The sequence below is a fragment of the Palaemon carinicauda genome, chromosome 24 (assembly GCF_036898095.1).
Source record: "Palaemon carinicauda isolate YSFRI2023 chromosome 24, ASM3689809v2, whole genome shotgun sequence".
NCBI classification, from domain to species: domain Eukaryota; kingdom Metazoa; phylum Arthropoda; class Malacostraca; order Decapoda; family Palaemonidae; genus Palaemon; species Palaemon carinicauda.
Window position 1 is genome coordinate 14318854 of NC_090748.1, and position 22430 is coordinate 14341283.

A 22430-nucleotide genomic window follows, 5' to 3' on the forward strand; every position below is an offset into this window, starting at 1 on the left:
CGGAGTTGTGGGGAATGAAAGTGACGGAGAGAGAGAAATTGAATGTGTTTAAGATGAAGTGTCTAAGGAGTATGACTGGTGTATCTCGAGTAGATAGGGTTAGGAACGAAGTGGTGAGGGTGAGAACGGGTGTAAGAAATGAGTTAGCAGCTAGAGTGGATATGAATGTGTTGAGGTGGTTTGGCTATGTTGAGAGAATGGAAAATGGCTGTCTGCTAAAGAAGGTGATGAATGCAATAGTTGATGGGAGAAGTACAAGAGGAAGGCCAAGGTTTGGGTGGATAAATGGAGTGAAGAAAGCTCTGGGTGATAGGAGGATAGATGTGAGAGAGCGTGCTAGGAATAGGAATGAATGGCGAGCGATTGTGACGCCGTTCCGGTAGGCCCTGCTGCTTCCTCCGGTGCCTTAGATGACAGCGGAGGTAGCAGCAGTAGGGGATTCAGCGTTATGAAGCTTCATCTGTGGTGGATAACGGGGGAGGGTGGGCTGTGGCACCCTAGCAGTACCAGCTGAACTCGGTTGAGTCCCTTGTCAGGCTGGGAGGAACGTAGAGAGGAGAGGTCCCCTTTTATTATTTTTATTATTTTTTTTTTTTTTCATTTGTTGATGTCGGCGATCCCCCAAAATTGGGAGAAGTGCCTTGGTATATGTATGTATGTGGTATTGGTCGTCAGTGCTGCTGTTGCTGGATCTATCGAAAGAGGAAATGGCACTGCCTCTTTCGGTACATAAAATCTACACTGTTGAGAAAGGGATCGAGGCCAAGATCTTAGTGGAGTACCGCAAGTGGAATGCATTCTTCACCCTGAACATGGCTCCCCATGCAAGAACAGACCACAGAAGCTAAAGGGCAGGTTTTGACCCTTGAGGAATGCCAAAGTGTCGGTCAATAGCCATCATCCCACCCATGACTGGTTCCATGGAGGCCTCTCAGAGGTCATTATGTACCCTAATATGGGATAGGACCTTAAGGAAGGTGGATTTTGTCTCAGAGTTTTCAGTCTTCCCAGCAGTTGACCTGAATTGGAAACAGATGGGTAGTCCCCATCCCGAGAAATCTCACCTCACCCTTGAAGGGAGGACTTGACTAGAATTACCAAGAAATCTTCCTTCCCTTTAAAATGACTCTTAACTAGACGAGACCAAAGCTGCGTTGGTACTCAGCAACAAAAGATGACATGATCACTGATCTGAGGTCGAGCTGCATTTACCTCTCTTGCCCTTTGATGTCAGAGCAGTACTGTGTTCTAAGCTATGAAGGGTGAGAGGGAGTGTGAGGCACTAAATGGTCCAAGGAATCGTTCTCGGAGTGTCCATCCTTAGATGAAGAGGACCTCTTGTGGGAACTTCTCCTGCATGAAGACTCTTTACACTCTTCGCGGTCGAGAGCTATCCCCCAGAGACTATTTTACCTGTTCTATTTTTTTTTAAAGTAAAGTTTCAGTGACTCTCATCGGAAGGCGTGATCTCTCTGCTTGGAAGGGTTACTAAACTGACTGGTCAAAACCCGAAGATAAATCCAGAGTCAGATTGGTCTCCATGAGTTGGACGGTCTCATTGGTCCCGTTTGCGATGAGACAGTGAAGGAATAGGTGACTGGACAATGAGTGAATCAGGTATCAAGGGACCCAAGGGATCAGGCTTACTCTCACTTTTAGGATTCCCATTATTAGACTTCTAAGAAGGTTATTTAAGGCTAGTAGTCTTTCTGCGAAGCAAACCAGTCTTCGGATCTTTCGTGAGACTGATCTTTCCGTACCAGATTGTAAAGGGGATCGGGAGCATTGCATCTTGTGTGACTGGAAGTGAGGAGTCTTAGCCTTTGGTGATTGTGAACCTAATGATCTGCTGTCGGTTAAACAATCAGTTGTCAGGGATCGCAGATGTTTAATACGAGGTGATCGAACGTATGTCGTTTCCTGTGCATGTGAAGGTTCTCATGATTATCATGATTACGGAGGTATTTTTGGGCATGGAGATTTTCGTGAGTGTGCAGGTTCTTGTGCAAGTGTAGGTGATCAAGAGAATGAAGAGAGAGGTGATGATCATATGTGTAGGGTGATTGTACATGTTTTAGAGATCATGTTCATGGTGGAGACCAGGAACTTAAACAAGATCTAGATCATGTTCTAAGGGACAATCGTGCATGTGGATATAAGCTCAGAGGTGATTGCGATAGTGGGCACCTATATGATCATTTGCGTGACCGTCATCATGATCGTGGACCTTCGTCTTGTAGATCTTTGTTTCATGGAGTTTGGTCTTGTGGAGATTGTTGTGCTTGTGGAAGAGGAAGATAGTCTCGTGGAGACAGGGAACAACCTCTTCCTCTTCTTTGGGAACCCAGCCCACTACAAATGAGACCATTCCCTACACTAGGAGTGCCTGTGAGCGCAGTGACAATCTCTTTTCCCGCGAGGCGAGGACTTCCCATGGGGAAGATCTGAAGCACTTGCACTATCTACAAGGAGACGCCGATGAAGAAGAAGAGCATTTGGCAGGCGCTAGCGAGCAAGACGATCTTTGACAATTAGCTAGAGCAGGCGTTACAGAAGTGTGACTCAGCCCTCTTCAAAACTCCTTTAGAGCTAAAAGGGGGAGAGCGCCTCTTGCATGAAGTGCGAGAAGAAGCGCTGGACTGCGTCTAGAAGATCTATCAGGCAAAAGTTTGGCTGACAAAAGTCTAGTAGAAGGTGACTGCCTACAAGAGAGCAGTCTGTTATCTCCCTACAGGGGAGAGATTATGCCGAGGCTAAGGAACAGACTGGACAGATGGCTCCAAAGAACTACGATGATTTAACGAGGAAGACCTCGAAAGACGATGAACTTCTGACAGGGAAGAAGGCGAGGAGAGGACTCTCAAGGGGCCAGTCCTGCAAGGGTGCCTGCTGCTGAGAAGACATCACTGGGGCAATATTTCTCTTCTAGGAACTGCAGGAACTTCTCCTCCGAAAGTGAGTCCTGAATGCCTTAAAAAGGCCATAACACTCTTAAGGCTTCAGCTCTCTATAAAGACAAAAGAAGGCAAGTCCCCCTTGGGAGGAGGTGTTGCCGTTTTGCCAGGGGAAACGGCAAGCCCTCCTTGCCCTTTGGCTTCTCCAAGCATTAAATGACCATCACTTTTACTCGAGTGCCCTCCGTAGGAAGCCACAAGATTAGATTCAAAAGGGAGAGTTCTGGGGGAAGAAAAAGTGGCCCTGGAGATCTTCGACTTCAAAAACAACCCAGAAAGCGAAGAATCCTTCTTGGACTTCTTTATTTTCCTCCTGCCAAACAACACCCACTGAGAGGACGGCCACCCTCTACTCTCACTGCATGGAGAGACCTCGGAACACATGTGGCCACTGCAAGTCTAATAAAACCTGTAAGGATCTATCTACCTCTATGCTAGTCATCAAGGTGCCACAATGCCATAAGTCCTGCGCAGCAATTCGCCCCATATCTGCATGACGAGTAGAGGGGAAGACAAACACACTAACAAATAAGCTGGAAAAACAAGATATGATGAAAAAGTTCAAAGCAGAAACTGCCAAAGTTTTCCAAGCAGAGATAACACAAATGTCTTGTCTGACGGCTGGAATCCAAGTGAGGTTAAAGTGAGATGGAGGGGAGGCGGCTACCTTCCTGCCATCAACAGATAAACTAACTGCCAGTAGTTTACACCTCGCTAAAGTTCTAACTACCGTGTTCAGCTTCGCTGTTATCCCTTCTCCTATAATAAAGGATGATGGTTTGTACTTGTGTTGGAATAATGTATGTATTCTGCACTGTTGGATATTATAGGCCCCTTGCATGCCAATCATAGAACCTTCTTTTTAAATCTACAAAAGTACCACTCTAAATTTTATTCATACCTTAATGGCCTTCTGGAATGGCGGATCATTATCATCTCCTTCATCATTAGATTGTGAGTCAAACATTGCTGGTGATGCATCAATGAGAAATACACTTGCTGTTCGTCCTCCAAATGTCCAGGACCCTCCCTCCTCATCATCCTCTCCCAAATTGTCATCTGCATCATACTCAAATTCAGTCATCTTGAATATCTTGTCTTCCTAAAAGGATCAAAAGCCAAGTATAAACAATTGATTAACATATTTATGAGGAAAAATAAATGTCATAAATTTGAAAGGAATATGGTAAATTTAGAAGTAATTTGTATTTTTCCTAACTATACAAACCTGAGTTCTTTACTATGGATAATGTTTTCAGCGTTGCTGGAATCTAGCCATATACTTGTGTGAGGTGTCAATGACCCCTCCACTAGTTAACAAAGGTAGTGAGGGGTAGACTGATCAACCCCACTGACACACTCACCCAGTGAGATCCCTCATTTTTAACTACAGACAGGACTTCTAGGGATAGACCATGACAGGACAAGTATGAATAAAGAACTCAGGTTTGCATATTTAGGAAAAAATGACAAATTCGTAGATAATTTGTATTTTTCCTAACTATACAAACCTTAGCTATTTAATAGGGGTTATTACTTTCGGCGTAGCTGAAATGACGAGCTATTAGAATTTTAGCGAGGGTTTACTACCCCACCGCTAGTTAGCGGGGGGTAGGGAGGGTAGCATGCTACCCCCCTCTCACACACCTGTGCTTGAGCTCACTTTGCTTAGAGGTAGGACTTCAAGGGGATAGGGCTGGCGGGCAAGTTTGATTAAATAACTAAGGTTTGTATAGTTAGGAAAAATACAAATTATCTACGAATTTGTCATTTGTTCCATAACTGACATACAAACCACGCTATTTAATAGGGGTGACTCACCCATTAGAGGAGGGTGGAAAGTCCATGCCAGTACTGGCTTTTGGCTTTGCCCGGGGACTCAATATTTGAGTGTGTTCGCACTCAGTAATAAGAAGTCCCTGCACCTCACTAGAACCTTGCTACGCAAGGACTGCGGCCTACGCAAGCTGTGTGTGAAGGTATAATAAAGTGTGACTCGTCCTAGGAAGTTGACCTGTAGTCCTTTAGATGGAAACTTTTAGGCTAGGACTCTCCCAATACCACCTCGTCAGGGTATGGGGATGTGACAGTATCATCTTAATACTAGGAACACAAGGAAACATAGTTTACCTGCAGTGGTTTGAGGTCAGCTGTGCAGAGAACCCAGGATGCTGCTTTCCCCAAGAGAGGGGAGATGAAGAAAAGAATAAGGGCCAGACAAACCTTTTCATTCATGCAGACTAAGACCAGGTAACAATGCCCTCAACCTTCTGCTACTTGTCCACTGAGGAGCCTGAGGTTTTAAACAAGCTGTTGTGCAGCCACCACAGGGCCGATAGAAAACGTATCGAGCCTCCTGTGGGTCACGTCTTGCAGGTAGTGGGCTGTGAAGGTCGTCTGATGCTTCCACACCCCAGCTTGAAGAACCTGCGTAACTGAGAAATTTTTCTTGAAGGCCAGGGACGTAGCTACGCCCCTGACATCATGTGCTCTAGGGTGACGTAGTGGAGGAGGGTCTGGATTCAGGGACAGGTGGATAACCCTACGAATCCATGCCAAGATGGTGTTCTTGGTGATCCTCCTCTTAGTCCTCCCAGTACTTACAAACAATGCTTGCACTTGGGGACGGATTGCAGCCGTTCTTTTGAGATATAGCCTCAGACTCCTTACTGGGCATAGTAGGAGATGGTCTGGGTCATCTGTTACAGAACGAAGACTCAAAATCTGGAAGGAGTCGAACCGAGGGTCCGGCACCCCCGGATTTTGAGTCTTAGCAATAAACTCAGGGACGAATTTGAACGTTACCTCCCCCCATCCCCTTGAATGGGCGATGTCATATGAGAGACCATGAAGTTCACTGACTCGCTTGGTCGAAGCCAATGCTAGCAGGAACACCGTCTTCCAAGTTAGGTAGCGATCTGAAGCCTGGCGTAATGGTTCATAGGGAGGTCTCTTAAGAGACCTGAGAACTCTAACCACGTTCCATGGAGGTGGTCTCAATTCTGACTGAGGGCAGGTAAGTTCATAACTTCGTATGAGTAGGGAAAGTTCCAGCGAGGAATAAATGTCCACTCCTTTGAGCCTGAAGGCTAGACTTAAGGCTGAGCAATAGCCTTTCACCGCCGAGACTGAAAGGCGCATTTCTTCCCGCAAATACACGAGAAACTCCGCTATTGCTGGAATAGTGGAGAGATACCCCTTCCACGACACCAACCACAGAAGACTTTCCACTTTGCCTGGTAGACAGATGCGGATGACTTGCGCAGGTGTCCAGACATCCTAATCGCAACTTGTTGCGAAAATCCTCTCTCAGTGAGGAGATGCTGGATAGTCTCCAGGCGTGAAGTCGTAGCGAAGCTACGGCTTTGTGGAAGATGTTGGCATGGTTGTCTGAGTAGATCGTGTCGCGGAGGGAGTTCTCTCAGAAGTTCCGTTAGGAGATGCAGAAGGTCCGGAAACCATTCCGCGTGATGCCATAGCTGAGCTATGAGGGTCATTGAAACATTGACCGATATTCTGGTTTTGTTGAGCACCCTCCTCATCAGACAGAACGGGGGAAAGGCGTACACGTCGATGTTGTCCCACCGTTGTTGGAAGGCATCTTGATTCCACCGGGACTTTAGTCGCCACTAAAGGGATCTCATCCTGAGGCGACCGTTGGGAACTAGACGAGCCAAGGATGAGAGGTGACCGAGGAGACGTAACCACGATTGGGCTGGAAGCTCTTCTCATCTGAGGAAAGGGCTTGCGACCCTCCTCAGCCTTGCTATCTTGTCGTCTGATGGGAAGGCTCTGTGGAGATTGGCGTCTATAATCATGCCTAGGTAAACCAGTCTTTGAGTGGGAAGCAGAGAGGACTTCTCGAGATTTACCATGATCCCCAGATCCTGGCAAAGTCCCAGAAGTTTGTCTCGGTGTCGAAAAAGGGACGACTCCGAGTCTGCTAGGATCAGCCAGTCATCCAGATAACGGAGGAGATGGATGCCGATCCTGTGTGCCCACGACGATATTAGGGTGAACACTCTGGTGAAAACCTGTGGTGCTTTGGAGAGACCGAAACACAGCACCTTGAACTGGTAAACCTTGTTGTCTAGGCTGAATCTTAAGTACTTCCTTGAAGACGGATGGACTGGGATCTGGAAGTACGCGTCCTTCAGATCCAGTGTACACATGAAGTCTTGCAGTCTCACAGCAAGTCTGACCGTGTCTGCCGTCTCCATGCTTAACGGAGTTTGCTTGACAAACTTGTTCAGAGCCGAGAGGTCGATGACTGGTCTCCAGCCTCCAGACGCCTTCTTTACAAGAAAGAGTCGACTGAAGAAGCCTGGAGACCCGTCGAGGACCTCCTGGAGAGCGCCCTTCTCCAACATGGTCTGGACTTCTGCCCGAAGGGCCTGCCCCCTTGCTGATCCCATGGCAAGGGAGCTCAATGACACTGGGTTCGTTGTCAGGGGAGGTAGAGATGTTGTGAACGGAACGCGGTATCCCTGACTGATTACGGAAATCGTCCAGGAATCGGCCCCGAGTTACTGCCACCTGTCTGCGCAACTTTGTAGGCATCCCCCCACTGGTGGACACTCAGGGGGACTGCCAATCTTAGCGTTTGCAGCCTCGGCTGCTCCCTCTAGGATTCTTCCCTCCCCTGGAGGACTTTTTGCCTTTCCTGTCCTTGGCAGGTAAGGGCTTAGACACCACTGTCTTTGCTGCCGTTGTCGGTTTCGTGGTCTTGGTAGGACGTGCCTGTTGGGGTGCTGAAGGTGTCAAAGCCCTATGTAAGAGGGAGTCTTGGTGGGACTTCCTCCACCTCTCAGCAGCATGCTTCACGTCCTTAGGCTCAAACAGGTTCGTTCCCATAACGGAAGAATGTCTGAGCCTGCTGATCTCGGTGCTAGGGACCTTCTGGTTGAACCTCTCAGACACCGCATCCCGACGTTTCAGGATCTTGTTTGCCCACAAGTTCGAGACTTGGTGGGCCAGAAACTCGATCGTGCGAGTGCCTGAGAGTAAAAAGGTCTCCATAGCTTTCCTGGTACGTTCTTTGGATAAATCCTCCGAACGTCACAGGATACCTAAGGTCCCTAGCCAGATATCCAGCCACGAAGTGGCCTGCATGGCACACTTCGCAACCTTCTCCTGACTAAGGATCTCAGTTGCCGAGAACGCGACCTGCCGGTTGGAGTCTCTCTCAAGAGGGACTCCGCTGGTAATCTCTTCCAATGAATGGTGAAGGGGAAGAGCTAAACAAGGCTCCTCTACAATCTCAAAGTACCTCCTCTGCTGTACACGAGGAGGTGGGAGAAGCTTGTTGCCGGCACTGGATTGGCTGGAGGAGGCAAGCTCGGAGAGCTGGACTGCGATCTTGTCCCTGGCACTCTTAACCCCCTGAGACTAGGGCAAAGCTGCACTGGCCTTAGAGGGTTTTTGAGTCCCAAAAACTCGGTCTAAGACCGTGTTTTTGCCCTCCCGAGGAGGAATCTCTGGGTCCGCAAACCCATTGATAGTCCTCATAAGAGTCAGAACCTGCCAGAATGCATGTTCCGACTCCTGCAGCTCTCCTCCAGAAGGACTAGCAGCAAAGTCTCCTGTCCCCAAAGGCTCTTCCTGGGGAGACTCGCGGACATTCTCTGAGTGACTGGCTGGCTCTGGTCTAAGTCTTCCTGAGGACTTCGGTACAGTCTTGGAGGCCTTCGACTCCCTCCTGGGAGGGATGCAAGATTCCAACAACGACAGAGGTAGACTCTTCTCCACCCCTACCCGAGAAGACTTCTCAGCGCGAGGTGGGGTTTCCCTCAACGGTGCGATGAGGGAACGTCTCACCTTACGTGACTCCCCTGAGGACGGGAAGTCCTCGTCCGAAGGGGAGGGAGAAAGAGTCTGGGGGGGGAGGGAGCCTACCTCGAAGACTTACGAGGAGACAGCTTTGTCCTCGGAGAAGTCACCGCGTCCGAAACTCCTCTCTTCCTCTTCAGGGGAGTAGATGCAGCCAAGGATTTATGGCCCAACTCAGAGAGAACAGGCTTGAAAGCCTGTGCTACCGCTCTGATTAGAGCCCCAAACCAGGGCTGCCGGCTGACGGCTGCGCTGTCAGACACTCCCTCTGGAGGGACAGGGATCGACGGATCCCTGGGAGTTTCCATAAGGGGGTTCGCCTGAAAAGAAAGAGGATAAAGAAGAAATGTCCCTGGACCTTTCTGGAACCTTCCCCCCTACTGGCAAGCACACTGTTCTGCGCTTGTGGGGGGGGGGGGGGTTGCGGCGATCATGACCTTACCGCGCGTTGTCCTGCAGCCTCACACGTGGAAGGGTATTGGCGATCGCGCTGGGGAGCGAGCTGGCGCTCGCGCGATGGGAAATACCCGGGGTCGCGCGCGGGAGACTGCTCCAGCCTCCAGACGCCTTTCTCACAAGAAAGAGTCGACTGTAGAAGCCTGGGGACCCGTCTACAACCTCCTGGAGAGTGTCCTTCTCCAACATGGTCTGGACTTCGGCCCGGAGGGCCTGCCCTTTTGCCGATCCCATGGCAAAAGAGCTCAACGACACTGGGTTCGCTGTTAGGGGAGGTAGAGAGGCTGTGAACGGGACGCGATGACCTAGAGAGATCACGGAGATCGTCCAGGCATCCGCCCCGAGTTGCTGCCACCTTGTCGAGCAACTCTGAAGGCATCCCCCCACTGGTGGACATGCAGGGGGATTGCCAACCCTAGCGCTTCCGGCCTCGGCTAGTACCTCTAGGGTTTTTGCCTCCCCCTGGAGGACTTCTTGCCCTTCTGCTCTTGGCAGGAAAGAGCTTAGACACCTTGGGCTTCGCTGCTGTGGTCGTCTTCTTTGTGTCCTTAGCGGGACGGGGCTGCTGGAGGCTTGTAGGGCCTCAATGTCAGGGCCCTGTGGATGAGGGAATCCTGGTTGGATTTCCTCCACCTCTCGGCAGTGAGCTCCACGTCCCTAGGCTCAAACAGGCTCTTACCGAGAACGGAAGTGTGTCTGAGCCTGCTAGACTCCGCACTGGGTACCTTATGATGGAACCTCTCGGCCACAGCGTCCCGACGCTTGAGGATCGTGTTGGCCCACAAGCTCGAGACTTGGTGGGCCAGAAACTCAATGGTCCGTGTGCCTGAGAGAAGAAAGGTTTCCAGCGCTTTCCTGGTGCTTTCTTTGGAGAGGTCCTCGGACCGCACCAGGATGCCCAGAGACCCCAGCCAGATGTCGAGCCACAAAGTCGCCTGTATGGCGCACTTGGTGACCTTCCCCTGGCTCAGGATCTCAGTGGCTGAGAAGGACACGTGCCGGTTGGAGAGTCTCTAAAGAGGGACTCCCCCTGTGAGTTCTTCCACAGAGTGGTGTAAGGGAAGACTCAGAGAAGACTCCTCGAGGATCTTGAAGTACCTCCTCTGATGGACTCGAGGAGGAGGGAGGAGCTTATTACCGGCACTCGATCTGCTGGAGGAGGTAAGCTCAGAGAGCTGGCCCTCGACCTTGTTCCTGGCACTCTTCACCCCTTGAGACCAGGGCAAAGCTACACTGGCCCTAGATGGTTTCTGAGTGCCGTAGACGCGGTCCAGGACCGTGTCCTTCCCTTCACGAGGAGGGACCTCAGGATCTAGGATCCCGTTAAGGTTCCTCATGAGGGTCAGGACTTGCCAGAACGCGTGTTCTGACTCCTGGTGCTCTCTTCCCGAAGGACTTGCAGCGAAGTCTCCCGTCCCCAGTGGCTCTTCCTGGGGGTACACGTGGACATCCTCGCTGACGATTTGGGCGGGATACAGGACTCGAGAAGCGAAGGGGGCAGGTCCTTCTCCACCTCTGGATGAGAAGACCTCTCAGGAAGAAGAGGAACCTCCCCCATTGGTGCGATGGGGGAGTGTTCCGTCTCATCCGACTCTCCTGAGGAGGGGTAATCCTCCTCCGCAGGGGAGGGCGAGAAGGTCTGAGGGGGAGGAGGATCCTTGCGAAAGGATCTGAGCGGAGACAGAATAGGCCTCGGAGGAGGTTCCACAGGAGAGACTCCTCTCTTCCTCTTCAGGGGGGAGGAAGCTGCCGCTGGTTCGTGACCCGAATCAGAGAGGGCGGGCTTAATCGCCTGCAAAAGGGCTCTGACTAGGGTGCCGAACCAGGGCTGCTGTCTGACAGTCGCGCTGTCAGACACCCCCTCTGGAGGGAAGGGGATCGAGGGATCCCTAGGAGGAGTCGACAAACGAAGGTTCGCCTGCAGGGCTGAAAAAGAACTCCTAGACCTGTCCGGGGGAGCGCCCCTCCTCTGGCGAGCGCGCTGGTCTGCGCTTGCAAGGAGGGGAACGCGACGAAGAAGAGTCCGCCTGCCGGCGCTCGCGTTGGGGCTCGTAAAACGGGCCCTGATCAGGGTCGCGCGTGAATGGATGGCGCGATACTGGAAACTTGCGTGCACGCACCCGCGTAGGCGGGGGGCGGGGGCGGGGGCGCAATGGCGCGCAGGTGGGTGCTCAGGAGCGATGGCGCGGTGGTGCGCAGGCGACAGCGCGGGCGCGTGGGAGCGCAGCAGCTGGAGCGGGAACATGGTCGCGAGAGCGCGTAGGCGTGTGGCGATCAGGAGCTGGAGCAGGAGGGGGCCGAACGCGCGGGCGCACAGCGACCTGGTGCGGCCCCGAAGGGCGTGAGATAACGGGGGCGCCTGAGCGCGTGTCCGGGAAAACCGGCTGAGGGCGCGTTAGCGCTGGAGCAGGGTCGCGAGCGACCTGGGGGCGAGATGGGCGGCGCTGGTCGGGTACGACCGGTATACTCACCTGTGGCGCGCTGGTCGCGCCGGCGTTCGTGGGCGCGCATCAGGATGCGGTCACACCGGAGTGGGTTGCGGCGGGCGCGCCGCTGGATGAAGGCGCTCTGGTGTTTGTTGAAGGGCAACCTTAGTTGTCCTAAATAGAGGAACGGGGCGTGTAGCAGGAGCAGGGTGCGTTACCGGAGCGTCGTGCGCGATTGCATCAGATGCGGCCGTGAGCGCCCATGCGCTAACTTGGGAGCCTCTTGGGCGACGCGCTGAGATGTAGCGACGCGTGGTCGCGTTGGTGAGCGCGTGGGCGCTGGTGCTGAAACTGCCCGTGGACGCGTGTTGCGCGTCTCCCTAGGTGAGCGCGATGAGTCAAACGCATCAGGATCTTTAGAGGCAGATGGTCTGGGCGACAGGTCACAATGTCCCGAAGAACGACCATCCTCCGAAGGGGATCGCTGGAGAGGTCTAAGTTGGTAGCTGGCAGGACAGGAGAACGGCGAGTCATCTCCTCCGCAGAGGAATGAGGTGACGACGAGCCGAAGAGGCACCTCTTAACCCCTTTGAAGGGGGAAGGAAGGCCTCTACGGCGAAGGGGAGGACGAGCCTTCCGCCTTATACGCCCACGAGGGGCCGTGGGATCAGCAGGCTGACCATCGATGGGCCTCCGAAGAGGAGTCTCTGTTAGTGAACTCCCCCGAGAGGGAGAATCACCGGCAGGAGAGACGGTGGGACTAAGCTCCTCCCTCGAAGGATGTTCAGAGGGGGAGTCAGAGCCTTCAGCTACCTCAGCCACAGGAACGGGCGTTTGGCTAGACCCACAGGATGTTTCCGTCACAACAACGTCAACCACAGACAGAGGATTTATCTCCGCTGAAGTTGACGATTGTTTGACGGCCGCACCCAGTTTGATCATGTCAAACAGAGCTTCCTTGGAGGGCGAACCCTGCAGCCCCAAGGAAGCCCAAAGCTGAAAAAGATGACAAATTCGAAGATAATTTGTATTTTTCCTAACCATACAAACCTTAGCTATTTACAGAGGGTTTACCTTTTAGCGCAGCTGAAATGACGAGCCAATAGTTTTAACGAGGGTTAATTACCCCCGCGCTAGTTAGCGGGGGGTGGGGAAGGGTAGCTTGCTACCCCTCCCCCCTCCACACACCGGTGACTTGCTTCACTTCACTTAGAGGTAGGACTTGACTTGGGGGGTCAGGGATGGCGGGCACATATGTGTAAATAGCTAAGGTTTGTATGGTTAGGAAAAATACAAATTATCTTCGAATTTGTCATTTGTTCCGTAACCGAAATACAAACCACGCTATTTACAGAGGGTGACTTACCCCTTAGGAAGGGTGGAAAGTCCCCAGCCTTACTGACTTCGGCTTGCCCGGGGGCTCGATCCCTCAGTGAGCAGCACTAGATTGAGGGGGCCCCTGTACCTCACAAGTTCCTAGCATCGCTAGGAACGAGTGGCCTACATAAGCAGTGTGAGGAGGAGAGTGTGACTCGTCCTATGAAGATGACCTTGAGACCTTCAGATAGGAATTCTAGGATAGGACGTTCCCAATACCACCTCGTCAGGGTATGGGAGACGCAACAGTATTAAGCTTAATACTAGGAGCACAAAGAAGCATGGGTTACCTGCAGAGGTCGAAGTCAGCTATGCGAGGACCAGGATGCTGCTTCCCCAAGAGAGGGGAGAATGAAGAAAGAAGTAAGGGTCAGACATACTCTTTCATTCACGCAGACTAAGACCGGGTAACAACGCCCTCAACCTACTGCTACTTGTCCAAAAAGGAGCCTGAGGTTAGACCAGCTGTTGTGCAGCCACCACAGGGCCGATAGAAAACGTATCGAGGCTCCTGTGGGTCACGTCTTGCAGGTAGTGGGCTGTGAAGGTCGTTTGACGCTTCCAGACCCCAGTTTGAAGTACCTGCGTCACAGAGAAGTTTCTCTTGAAGGCCAGGGATGTAACAATACCCCTGACATCGTGGGCCCGAGGGCGACGTGACGGAGGAGGGTCAGGATTCAGGGCATGGTGGATAACCCTTCGAATCCAAGCTGAGATGGTGTTCCTGGTGACCCTCCTCTTAGTCCTGCCTGTGCTCACAAACAAAGCTCGCACATGAGGACGGACTGCAGCCGTTCTCTTCAAGTAGTGCCTCAGACACCTCACTGGACATAGTAGCAGCTGGTCTGGGTCGCTTGTTACAGAACGGAGACTCGCGATCCTGAAAGAGTCGAACCGAGGATCCGGCACTCCAGGATTCTGAGTCTTGGCAACAAACTCAGGGACGAACCTGAACGTTACCTCCCCCCATCCTCTTGAATGGGCAATGTCGCACGAGAGACCATGAAGTTCACTAACCCGCTTGGCCGAAGCCAAGGCGAGTAGGAAAGCCGTCTTCCAAGACAGGTGGCGATCGGAGGCCTGGCGTAATGGCTCGAAGGGAGGTCTCTTAAGAGACCTGAGGACTCGAACCACGTTCCAAGGAGGGGGTCTCACTTCCGACTGGGGGCAGGTAAGCTCATAGCTACGTATGAGTAAAGAGAGTTCTAGCGATGAAGAAATATCCACGCCCTTCAATCTGAAGGCCAAGCTTAAGGCTGAGCGATAGCCTTTCACTGCCGAGACAGAAAGGCGCATTTCTTCCCGCAGATACACGAGGAAGTCCGCTATTGCTGGAATAGTGGCATCGAGTGGAGAGATACCCCTTCCACGACACCAACCACAAAAGACTCTCCACTTTGCTTGGTAGACTCCCTCCGAGGACCTTCGCAGGTGCCGAGACATTCTCTCCGTAACCTGTTGCGAAAAGCCTCTCTCCGCGAGGAGACGCTGGATAGTCTCCAGGCGTGAAGCCGAAGCGAAGCTACGGCCCTGTGAGGGACACCGGAGTGGGGTTGTCTGAGAAGCTCGTGTCGTGTAGAAGCTCCCTCGGGAGTTCCGTCAGGAGCTGCAGAAGGTCCGGAAACCATTCCACGTGATGCCATAGCGGAGCTACCAGATTCATTGAACAGTTGACCTATAGTCTGGTCCTGTTGAGCACCCTTCTCATCAGACAGAACGGTGGGAAGGCGTACACGTCGATGTTGTCCCACCGTTGCTGGAAAGCATCTTGCCAGAGTGCCTTGGGGTCCGGGACTGGGGAGCAGTATAGGGGCAGCTTGAAGTTCAAGGCTGTCGCGAACAAGTCCACAGTCGGGGAACCCCACAAAGTCAGGACTTTGTTGGCTATCTGAGGATCCAAAGAACACTCGGTACTCACTATCTGCGAAGCCCTGCTCAGATTGTCGGCAAGCACATTCCTCTTGCCAGGAATGAAGCGAGCTGATAGTGTTATCGAGTGGGTTTCGGTCCACCTCAGAGTCTCTACTGCAAGATGGGATAGCTGTTGCGAAAAAGTGCCTCCCTGCTTGTTGATATAAGCCACTACCGTGGTGTTGTCGCTCATCACCACCACGGAGTGACCCGCCAGGGACCGTTGGAACTGCTGAACAGCCAGAAAGACGGCCTTCAATTCTAGCAGGTTGATGTGTAGGCCCTTTTCTGATTCTGACCAAAGGCCTGAGGCCCTCTGGTTCAGAACGTGCGCCCCCCACCCTTCTTTTGACGCGTCCGAAAACAGAGTCAATTCCGGGGGGAGGACGAGAAGACTTACTCCCTTCCGCAGGTTCTCGTCGACCAGCCACCACCGCAAGTCCGTCTGTTCCAGAGACCCTATTGGGATTAGAATGTCCAGGGAATCGGATCCTTGATTCCACCGGGACTTGAGCCGCCATTGAAGGGATCTCATCCTGAAGCGGCTGTTTAGAACCAGACGGGCCAGGGAGGATAGGTGACCTAAGAGACGCAACCACGATTGGGCGGGGAGTTCTTTTCGCCTAAGGAAGGGTTCCGCCACCCTCCTCAGTCTTGCTATCCGGTCGTCTGATGGGAAGGCTTTGTGGAGATTGGTGTCTATTAGCATGCCTAGATAAACCAGTCATTGGGACGGCTGCAGAGAGGACTTCTCGAGGTTTACCACGATCCCCAGATCCTGGCAAAGATCCAGAAGCCTGTCTCGGTGCCGAAGAAGGGTCGACTCCGAGTCTGCTAGGATCAGCCAATCGTCCAGATAACGAAGGAGACGAATGCCGTTCCTGTGCGCCCAAGATGAAATCAGGGTGAACACTCTGGTGAACACCTGAGGAGCTGTGGAGAGACCGAAACACAGCACCTTGAACTGGTAGATCTTGTTGTCTAGGCAAAATCTCAGGTACTTCCTGGAAGACGGATGGATTGGGATCTGGAAGTACGCGTCCTTTAGATCCAGTGTGCACATGAAGTCTTGTGGTCTCACCACAAGTCTGACCGTGTCTGCTGTCTCCATGCTGAGCCGGGTTTGCTTGACAAACCTGTTCAGAGCTGAGAGATCGATGACGGGTCTCCAGCCTCCAGTAGCCTTCTCTACAAGAAAGAGTCGACTGAAGAAGCCTGGGGAGCCGTCCACGACCTCCTGGAGAGCACCCTTCTCAAGCATGGTCTCGACTTCGGCCTGAAGGGCTAGCCCCTTTGCCGATCCCGTGGCATAGGAGCTCAACGACACTGGATTTGCTATCAGGGGAGGTTGAGATGTTGTGAACGGGAAGCGATAGCCTTGGCCGATCACTGAGACCGTCCAAGCATCGGCCCCGTGTTGCTGCCACCTGCGGACGCAACGCTGAAGGCATCCCCCCACAGGTGGAGACGCAGGGGGACTGCCACCCCTAGGAGTCTTGCCTCCCCTGGAGGACTTACCGCCCCTCTTGACCTTGGCTGGAAAGGGCTGGGGCTTAGACACCACCTTCTTAGCTGCCGGTGCCTGTTTGGGAGCCTTACGAGGCTGTTGCTGCTGTTGTGGTGGGGTTGGAGGCTTATAGGGCCTAGTTGTAAGGGCCCTATGGAGGAGGGAGTCCGTGCTGGATTTCCTCCACCTCTCAGCCGTTCGCTCCATGTCTTGAGGCTCAAACAGGTTCTCCCCCAGAAGGGAAGCATGTCTGAGCCTACACACATCCACGGCGGGGACCTTCGGATGGAATCTCTCGGACACAGCATCGCGACGCTTCAACACCGAGTTGGCCCACAGGGTGGTAACCTGGTGCCCCAAAAACTCGATGGAGCGGGTGCCCGAGAGCAAGGTCTCCAGGGCCTTCCTATTGGTCTCCTTGGACAAGTCCTACGATCTCAATAGGATGCCCAGAGACCCTAGCCAAAAGTCCAGCCACGAAGTGGCCTGCATGGCACACTTAGCGACCTTCTCGTGGTTAAGGATCTCTGCCGCCGAGAATAACACCTGCCGGGCAGAGAGTTTCTCAAGGGGAACTCCCTTCGCCAGCTCCTCCACAGAGTGATGGAGAGGAAGAGCGAGGTTGTGCTCACCCAGGATCTCGAAATACCTCCTCTGCTGAAGACGAGGAGGAGGGATGAGCTTGTTCCCGGCAGTGGAACGACTGGAGGAGGCAAGAAGTGCGAGCTGAGCGTTGGCCCTAGCCCTGGCACTCTTCAGCCCCCGAGACCAGGGCAGAGCCGCACTGGTCTTAGGGGCCTTCCGAACGTCAAACACTTCATCCAGAATCATGTCTTTGCCTTCATGGGGGGCGATGACTGGATCCATAAGCCCGTTAAGTTGCCTTATCAGGCTTAGGACCTGCCAGAAGGCATGTTCGGATTCTTGCTGTTCTCCTCCCTGCGGGCTGGCAGCTAAGTCTCCTGCCCCAGGGATCTCTTCCTGGGGTGACACGTGGACATTCTCCCGGGTAGTCGTGGGTTCCTGACGAATCCTTGCAGAGGATTTAGGGACGGTCTTGGAGTCCTTGGATTCCCTCCTGGGAGGGATACAGGATCCCAACAACGAGGTTCGAGGGGCCCCTTCCTTACGAGACGATTCTCCTGCATGAAGCGAAGTCTCCCCCCCTGGTGCCGAGGGGAAGACTACCGCCCCACTGGACTCACCTGAGGACGGAAAGGCCTCGTCCACGGGAGAAGGAGAGAGCACTCGTGCAGGAGAAGGGACCTTCGCGACCGACCTCTTGGGAACCAACTTAGCCCTGGGGGAAGTCACCACGAAGTCCACTCCTCTCTTTCTCTTCAGCGTAGGAGAGACAGCCGTTGGTTTGTTACCCTGGTCGGCGAGTGCTGGTTTCATAACCCTCACTAACGCCCGTGCCAGAGGACCAAACCAAGTCTGTTGCTCCAAGGACACAGAGTCCGAAATCCTCGCTAAAGGGAAAGGGATCGGGCGATCCTTTGGAGTGGACACCACAGTACCTGCCTGAAAAGAAGGTGGGGAAGAATGATGTACTAACCTCTCCTCGTCCTGCACTACCAACCTGTGTTTGGGTGGAGGTGATCCCGAGTGCCGTCTAGGAACACGCGTTCCTGCTGCTACCACCGGCTGCGGAATTCGCCGCGAACGATGGTCGCGCGAGGGCGAATGGTCGCGCGGGCGCGCAGGTGGATGATCGTGCGGGCGCGCAGGCGAGCGGTCGCGCAGGCGCGCAGGCGAGCGGTCGCGCGGGCGCGCAGGCGAGCGGTCGCGCGGGCGCGCAGGCGAGTGGGCGCGAGGGTGGGCAGGTGAATGAACGCGTGTCCAAAGCGGCGAACGCAAGCGTTGGCGCGACGGCGAGGAAACGCGCTGCCGCATGGGTGAGGAAGATCGCTGGCGATGTAGATCCACAGGCGATCGATGATGAGCTGGTGAACGCGGACGCGCAGGTTGGCGATGGCGAGTTGTGGCATGTCGACGCGTTGGCGAGCGATGGCGAGCAGCATGCGCAGGTGAACGATCGCGCAATGTCGAGCGATGGCAAGCAGCATGCGCAGGTGAGCGATCGCGCGATGGGGGGCGATGGCGATCAGCATCCGCAGGTGGGCGATCGCGCGGGTGGCGAGCAGCATGCGCAGGTGGGCGATCGTGCGATGGCGAGCAGCATGCGCAGGTGGGCGATCGCGTGATGGCGAGCTAGTAGCTAGCGAACCATGTTCCTTCAGAAGCGTTGGAGAACGTTGGCGCGCCGGCTGTCGCTGTTGAATAGGCGATACTAAAATTGCCTGTGCGCGCTGGCGAGCAGGTGAACACTGGCGAGTAGGTGATCGCTGGCGAGCCGGAGATCGCTGGCGAGCAGAAGGTCGACGCGTGTCATGTGAAAGGACAGGTGGCGCGGCGAGGGCAGGTGGCGCGGTGCGTTCACGAGCAGGAACTGGAAGATCGCTGGCGCGTTGGCGAACATGTGCTTTTGACACACGCGCAGCACGATGTTGCGTAGCCACAGGATCAGGCAGATGGTGAGCAGGGAGCTCAGCAGGAACTGTAGGATGATCAGAGACTGCAGGGCGATGGTCCTCAAATGAGCGCTGACGCTCAGAAGAGAGCTGACGAGCAGGGCGAACATCAGGAGAGCGCCGACGAGCAGGTGAGCGTCGGCGAGCAGGAGATCGCCGACGAGCAGGAGAGCGCTGGCGAGCAGGAGAGCGCTGGCGAGCAGGAGAGCGCTGGCGAGCAGGAGAGCGCTGGCGAGCAGGAGAGCGCTGGCGAGCAGGAGAGCGCCTGTGCGCTAGCACTGCTCGTGGAAGGGAAGGATCCCTTAGCCCCGAAGGGACCGTTGCCCGTCGGGTGACGAGTTCTCCAGAAGGCGAAGATCTGGCAGGAGATGGTGAACGGTCTGCAGAGAGGTTCAAGGAAGACGGAGCTGTAGGTTGAGGCTGACGAGTCCCCCTCGGAGGATGAAGACCCAAAAAGGCGCCTCTTAGCCCCCCTGTAAGGGGAAGGGAGGCCCTTGCGGCATAGCGGACGGTGAGCCTTACGGCGGAGGCGGCCTCGGGGAGATCGTCGGGACCATCAGTCCTCCGAAGGGGAGTCTCCGTCAAAGCACTTCCCTCAGAAGGAAGCTGAGCAGCAGCAGAGACCGAAGGACTCACTTCCCCCTTCGAAGGATGTACGGAAGGGGGAGGAGAGCCTTTAGCACCATCATCCGCAACAGCACCTGTGGCGGATTGCCCAACCACGTCGGAGGCCTCTGTCACCACGACGTCGACAATAGACAGAGGGTCTACCTCTGCTACCGCCGGCGACTGCTTAACAGCGGCCCCCAACGAGACAAGGTCAATAAAAGCGACCCTGGAGGGCAAGCCCTTAAGCCCCAGGGACGACCAAATCTGTATAAGATCATCATTGGTTAAGGCATTATCAATAACCTCCCCCAGAGGAGGAGGGGGAACCGCCTAACTATGGGAGGCGACGCCCTCTCCCCCCACCCAAGGTCGGGAAACAGAATTAGGGCCTGCGCTACCACTCGGCCGACTCTCCTTAGGAGGCGGACGAGAGGGAGCATCGGAGGAGGTTTGGGCGGCGGAAGAAGAGTCCCGAGAACCTTCCTCCTTCAAGGCTAACCCCGAAGGAGAACGGTCTCTCTTGGACTTCTTCTTACGCCGACGGCTAAACCTCTCCCACTGGGAGGCAGACCACTCCCTGCACTCACGGCACATGTTCTCCTGGTCACACCGTCGGCCCCGACATTGAGGGCAAACGGTGTGCGGATCCGTAGTTACGTCCGACATGAAAGTCCCACAAGGACGACCGGCAACTCCAGGGCATGTACGCATTGTAAAGAAATAATAATGAATGTCAACTTGCAACCAACACACACGCTGAAAAGAAAAAGCAGAAAATTAAAGGCTGTCACGAGGACGATGAGCAGACACGTCTGATCACCGCCGAGCCAAAAGTGAAGTGAAGCAAGTCACCGATGTGTGGAGGGGGGAGGGGTAGCAAGCTACCCTTCCCCACCCCCCACTAACTAGCGCGGGGGTAATTAACCCTCGTTAAAACCATTGGCTCGTCATTTCAGCTGCGCTAAAAGGTAAACCCTCTGTAAATAGCGTGGTTTGTATTTCGGTTACGGAACAAATCATTATTAGATACAACTCCCTCCTCCGGGGGGGGGAGGGGCAGCCGCCTCGCTATGGGAGGCAACTACCTCTCCCTCACCCCGGGATCGGTTAACAGCATTACGGTCTACGCTACCACTCGCCGGCCTCTCGGAAGAGGCCGCTCGAGTGGGAGCTTCGGAGGAGGAAAGGGCGGCGGAAAAAGAAGTCTTGGGATTTTCTCTCTTCCGAGAAACCTCAGAAGGAGAACGATCCCTTTTAGCCTTCTTCTTACATTACCGGGCAAACCTCTCCCACTGGAAGGTAAACCACTCCCTACACTCAATACACACGTTAGACCTATCACACCGTTGGCCCCTACACTGTGGGCATAAGGAGTGAGGATCCGTGTCCAAGGCCGACATAAAGGTCCCACAAGGGCGGCCAGATAGTCCAGGGCACGTACGCATGATGAAAAATCGAGGCCAACTTCACACATACACTGAAAAGAGAAAGCAAACAAAATTATGGCAGTCAAAAACGAGGAGAGCGCAGACAGGTCTGTCGTGTCTCCAAGCCAAAAGTAAAGTTAAGTATTCACCGGTGTGTGTGAGGGGGGAGGGGTAGCAAGCTACCCCTCCCTACCCCCTGCTAACTAGCGGTGGGGTAGGAAACCCTCGCTAAAACTTTTATGGCTCGTCGTTCAGCTACGCCGAAGTAATTATCCCATGTAAATAGCTTGGTTTGTATTTCAGTTACGGAACAAATGAGATTTAGGACCCCCTTATATAAAGAAAATTATGGGGACCCTAGTAGGAAACTGGGCAATTAACATAAATTTTTTTGACTTCCTATCAAAATGGCCCTTTCCAGCAGCTTTCACAAACATGTCAAATTCATGTACTTGGTATATCATTACAAGCGAAATAAAAATTACACCAACTTGGGATTGTAGTGGCCGCTGTGGTAACGTCCCTGACTGGTGAACGCCAGACTAGGGATCAAGTCCTTTAGTTCCTTTGGTCAATGAAACCTCACCATCCTTGTAAGCTATGGAGGGGGGGTTTGGGGGAGCCTATAGGTCTATCTGCAGAGTCATTAGCAGCCACTGCCTCGCCCTCCTCGGTCCTATCTGGGTGGAGAGGGGCCTCGAGCGCTGATCATAGGGGTGAATGTATGATAACGGCCACCTGAATGTATTATAATGGGTAACTTAGAGTACGGCAGAGTAAGGGGGGTCGCAGGGGGGTGTTAACCCCACCGTTAGGTAAGTAGGTAAGGAAACGGCTTGTAAGTTAGGTTAGGGGGAGTTTAAGTTAGTTGATGCCCATTTTTAATCCACTCGGGAGGAACTGGCCACTGATATACAAAGGCTCCCTGATCATGTGTATACATGGTCAGTCTCTATTTTCTAGGGTATTATCCTGTTTGACAGGGCAACGTCACTGTCCCTCGCCACTGCCACTCAAGAGCAACCTTTAAGCTGACACATTTGGTCAACTTCTGTGGTTCCAGGTTTTGTGTAGTTATGGGGGGGGGGGGGGGTTTCAAGTCCTTCACGGACTGGGAAATAATTAAGCTGTTTGTCATTCAGGTAGCAAAAAACCCTACAGGTGTATGTATGATAGCGGCCACCTGTATGTATTATTACTACTAACTTAGAATACAGCAGTGTAAGGGGGGGGGGTCGCAGAGGGTGTTAGCCCCGTTAGTTAAGTAGGTAAGGACATGGCTGGTAGGTTAGGTTAGGGGGGAAAGTTTAGGCTAGTTGTCCATTTTTAATACACGCAGTAGGAACTGGCCGCTGATATACAAAGGCTCCAGACCCTAATATGAATAGGCTACGAAAATG

At 53.5% G+C, this 22430-nt stretch overlaps 1 protein-coding gene across 3 annotated transcripts in view; it reads right to left on the reverse strand.

Moving 5' to 3' along the window:
- Irbp (Inverted repeat-binding protein) overlaps nucleotides 1-22430 on the reverse strand; it is a 142003-nt gene that overhangs the window by 119207 nt on the left and 366 nt on the right. For 2 of the 3 annotated variants that reach the window (XM_068348078.1, XM_068348079.1), the window contains exon 2: nucleotides 3856-4056. In XM_068348078.1, coding sequence (XP_068204179.1) covers nucleotides 3856-4038 — 183 coding nt within the window. In that variant the 5' untranslated portion in view covers nucleotides 4039-4056. Of the gene's footprint in view, nucleotides 1-3855; nucleotides 4057-21521; nucleotides 21544-22430 lie in introns of those variants that run through there. The other variant, XM_068348080.1, reaches the window with a different exon arrangement.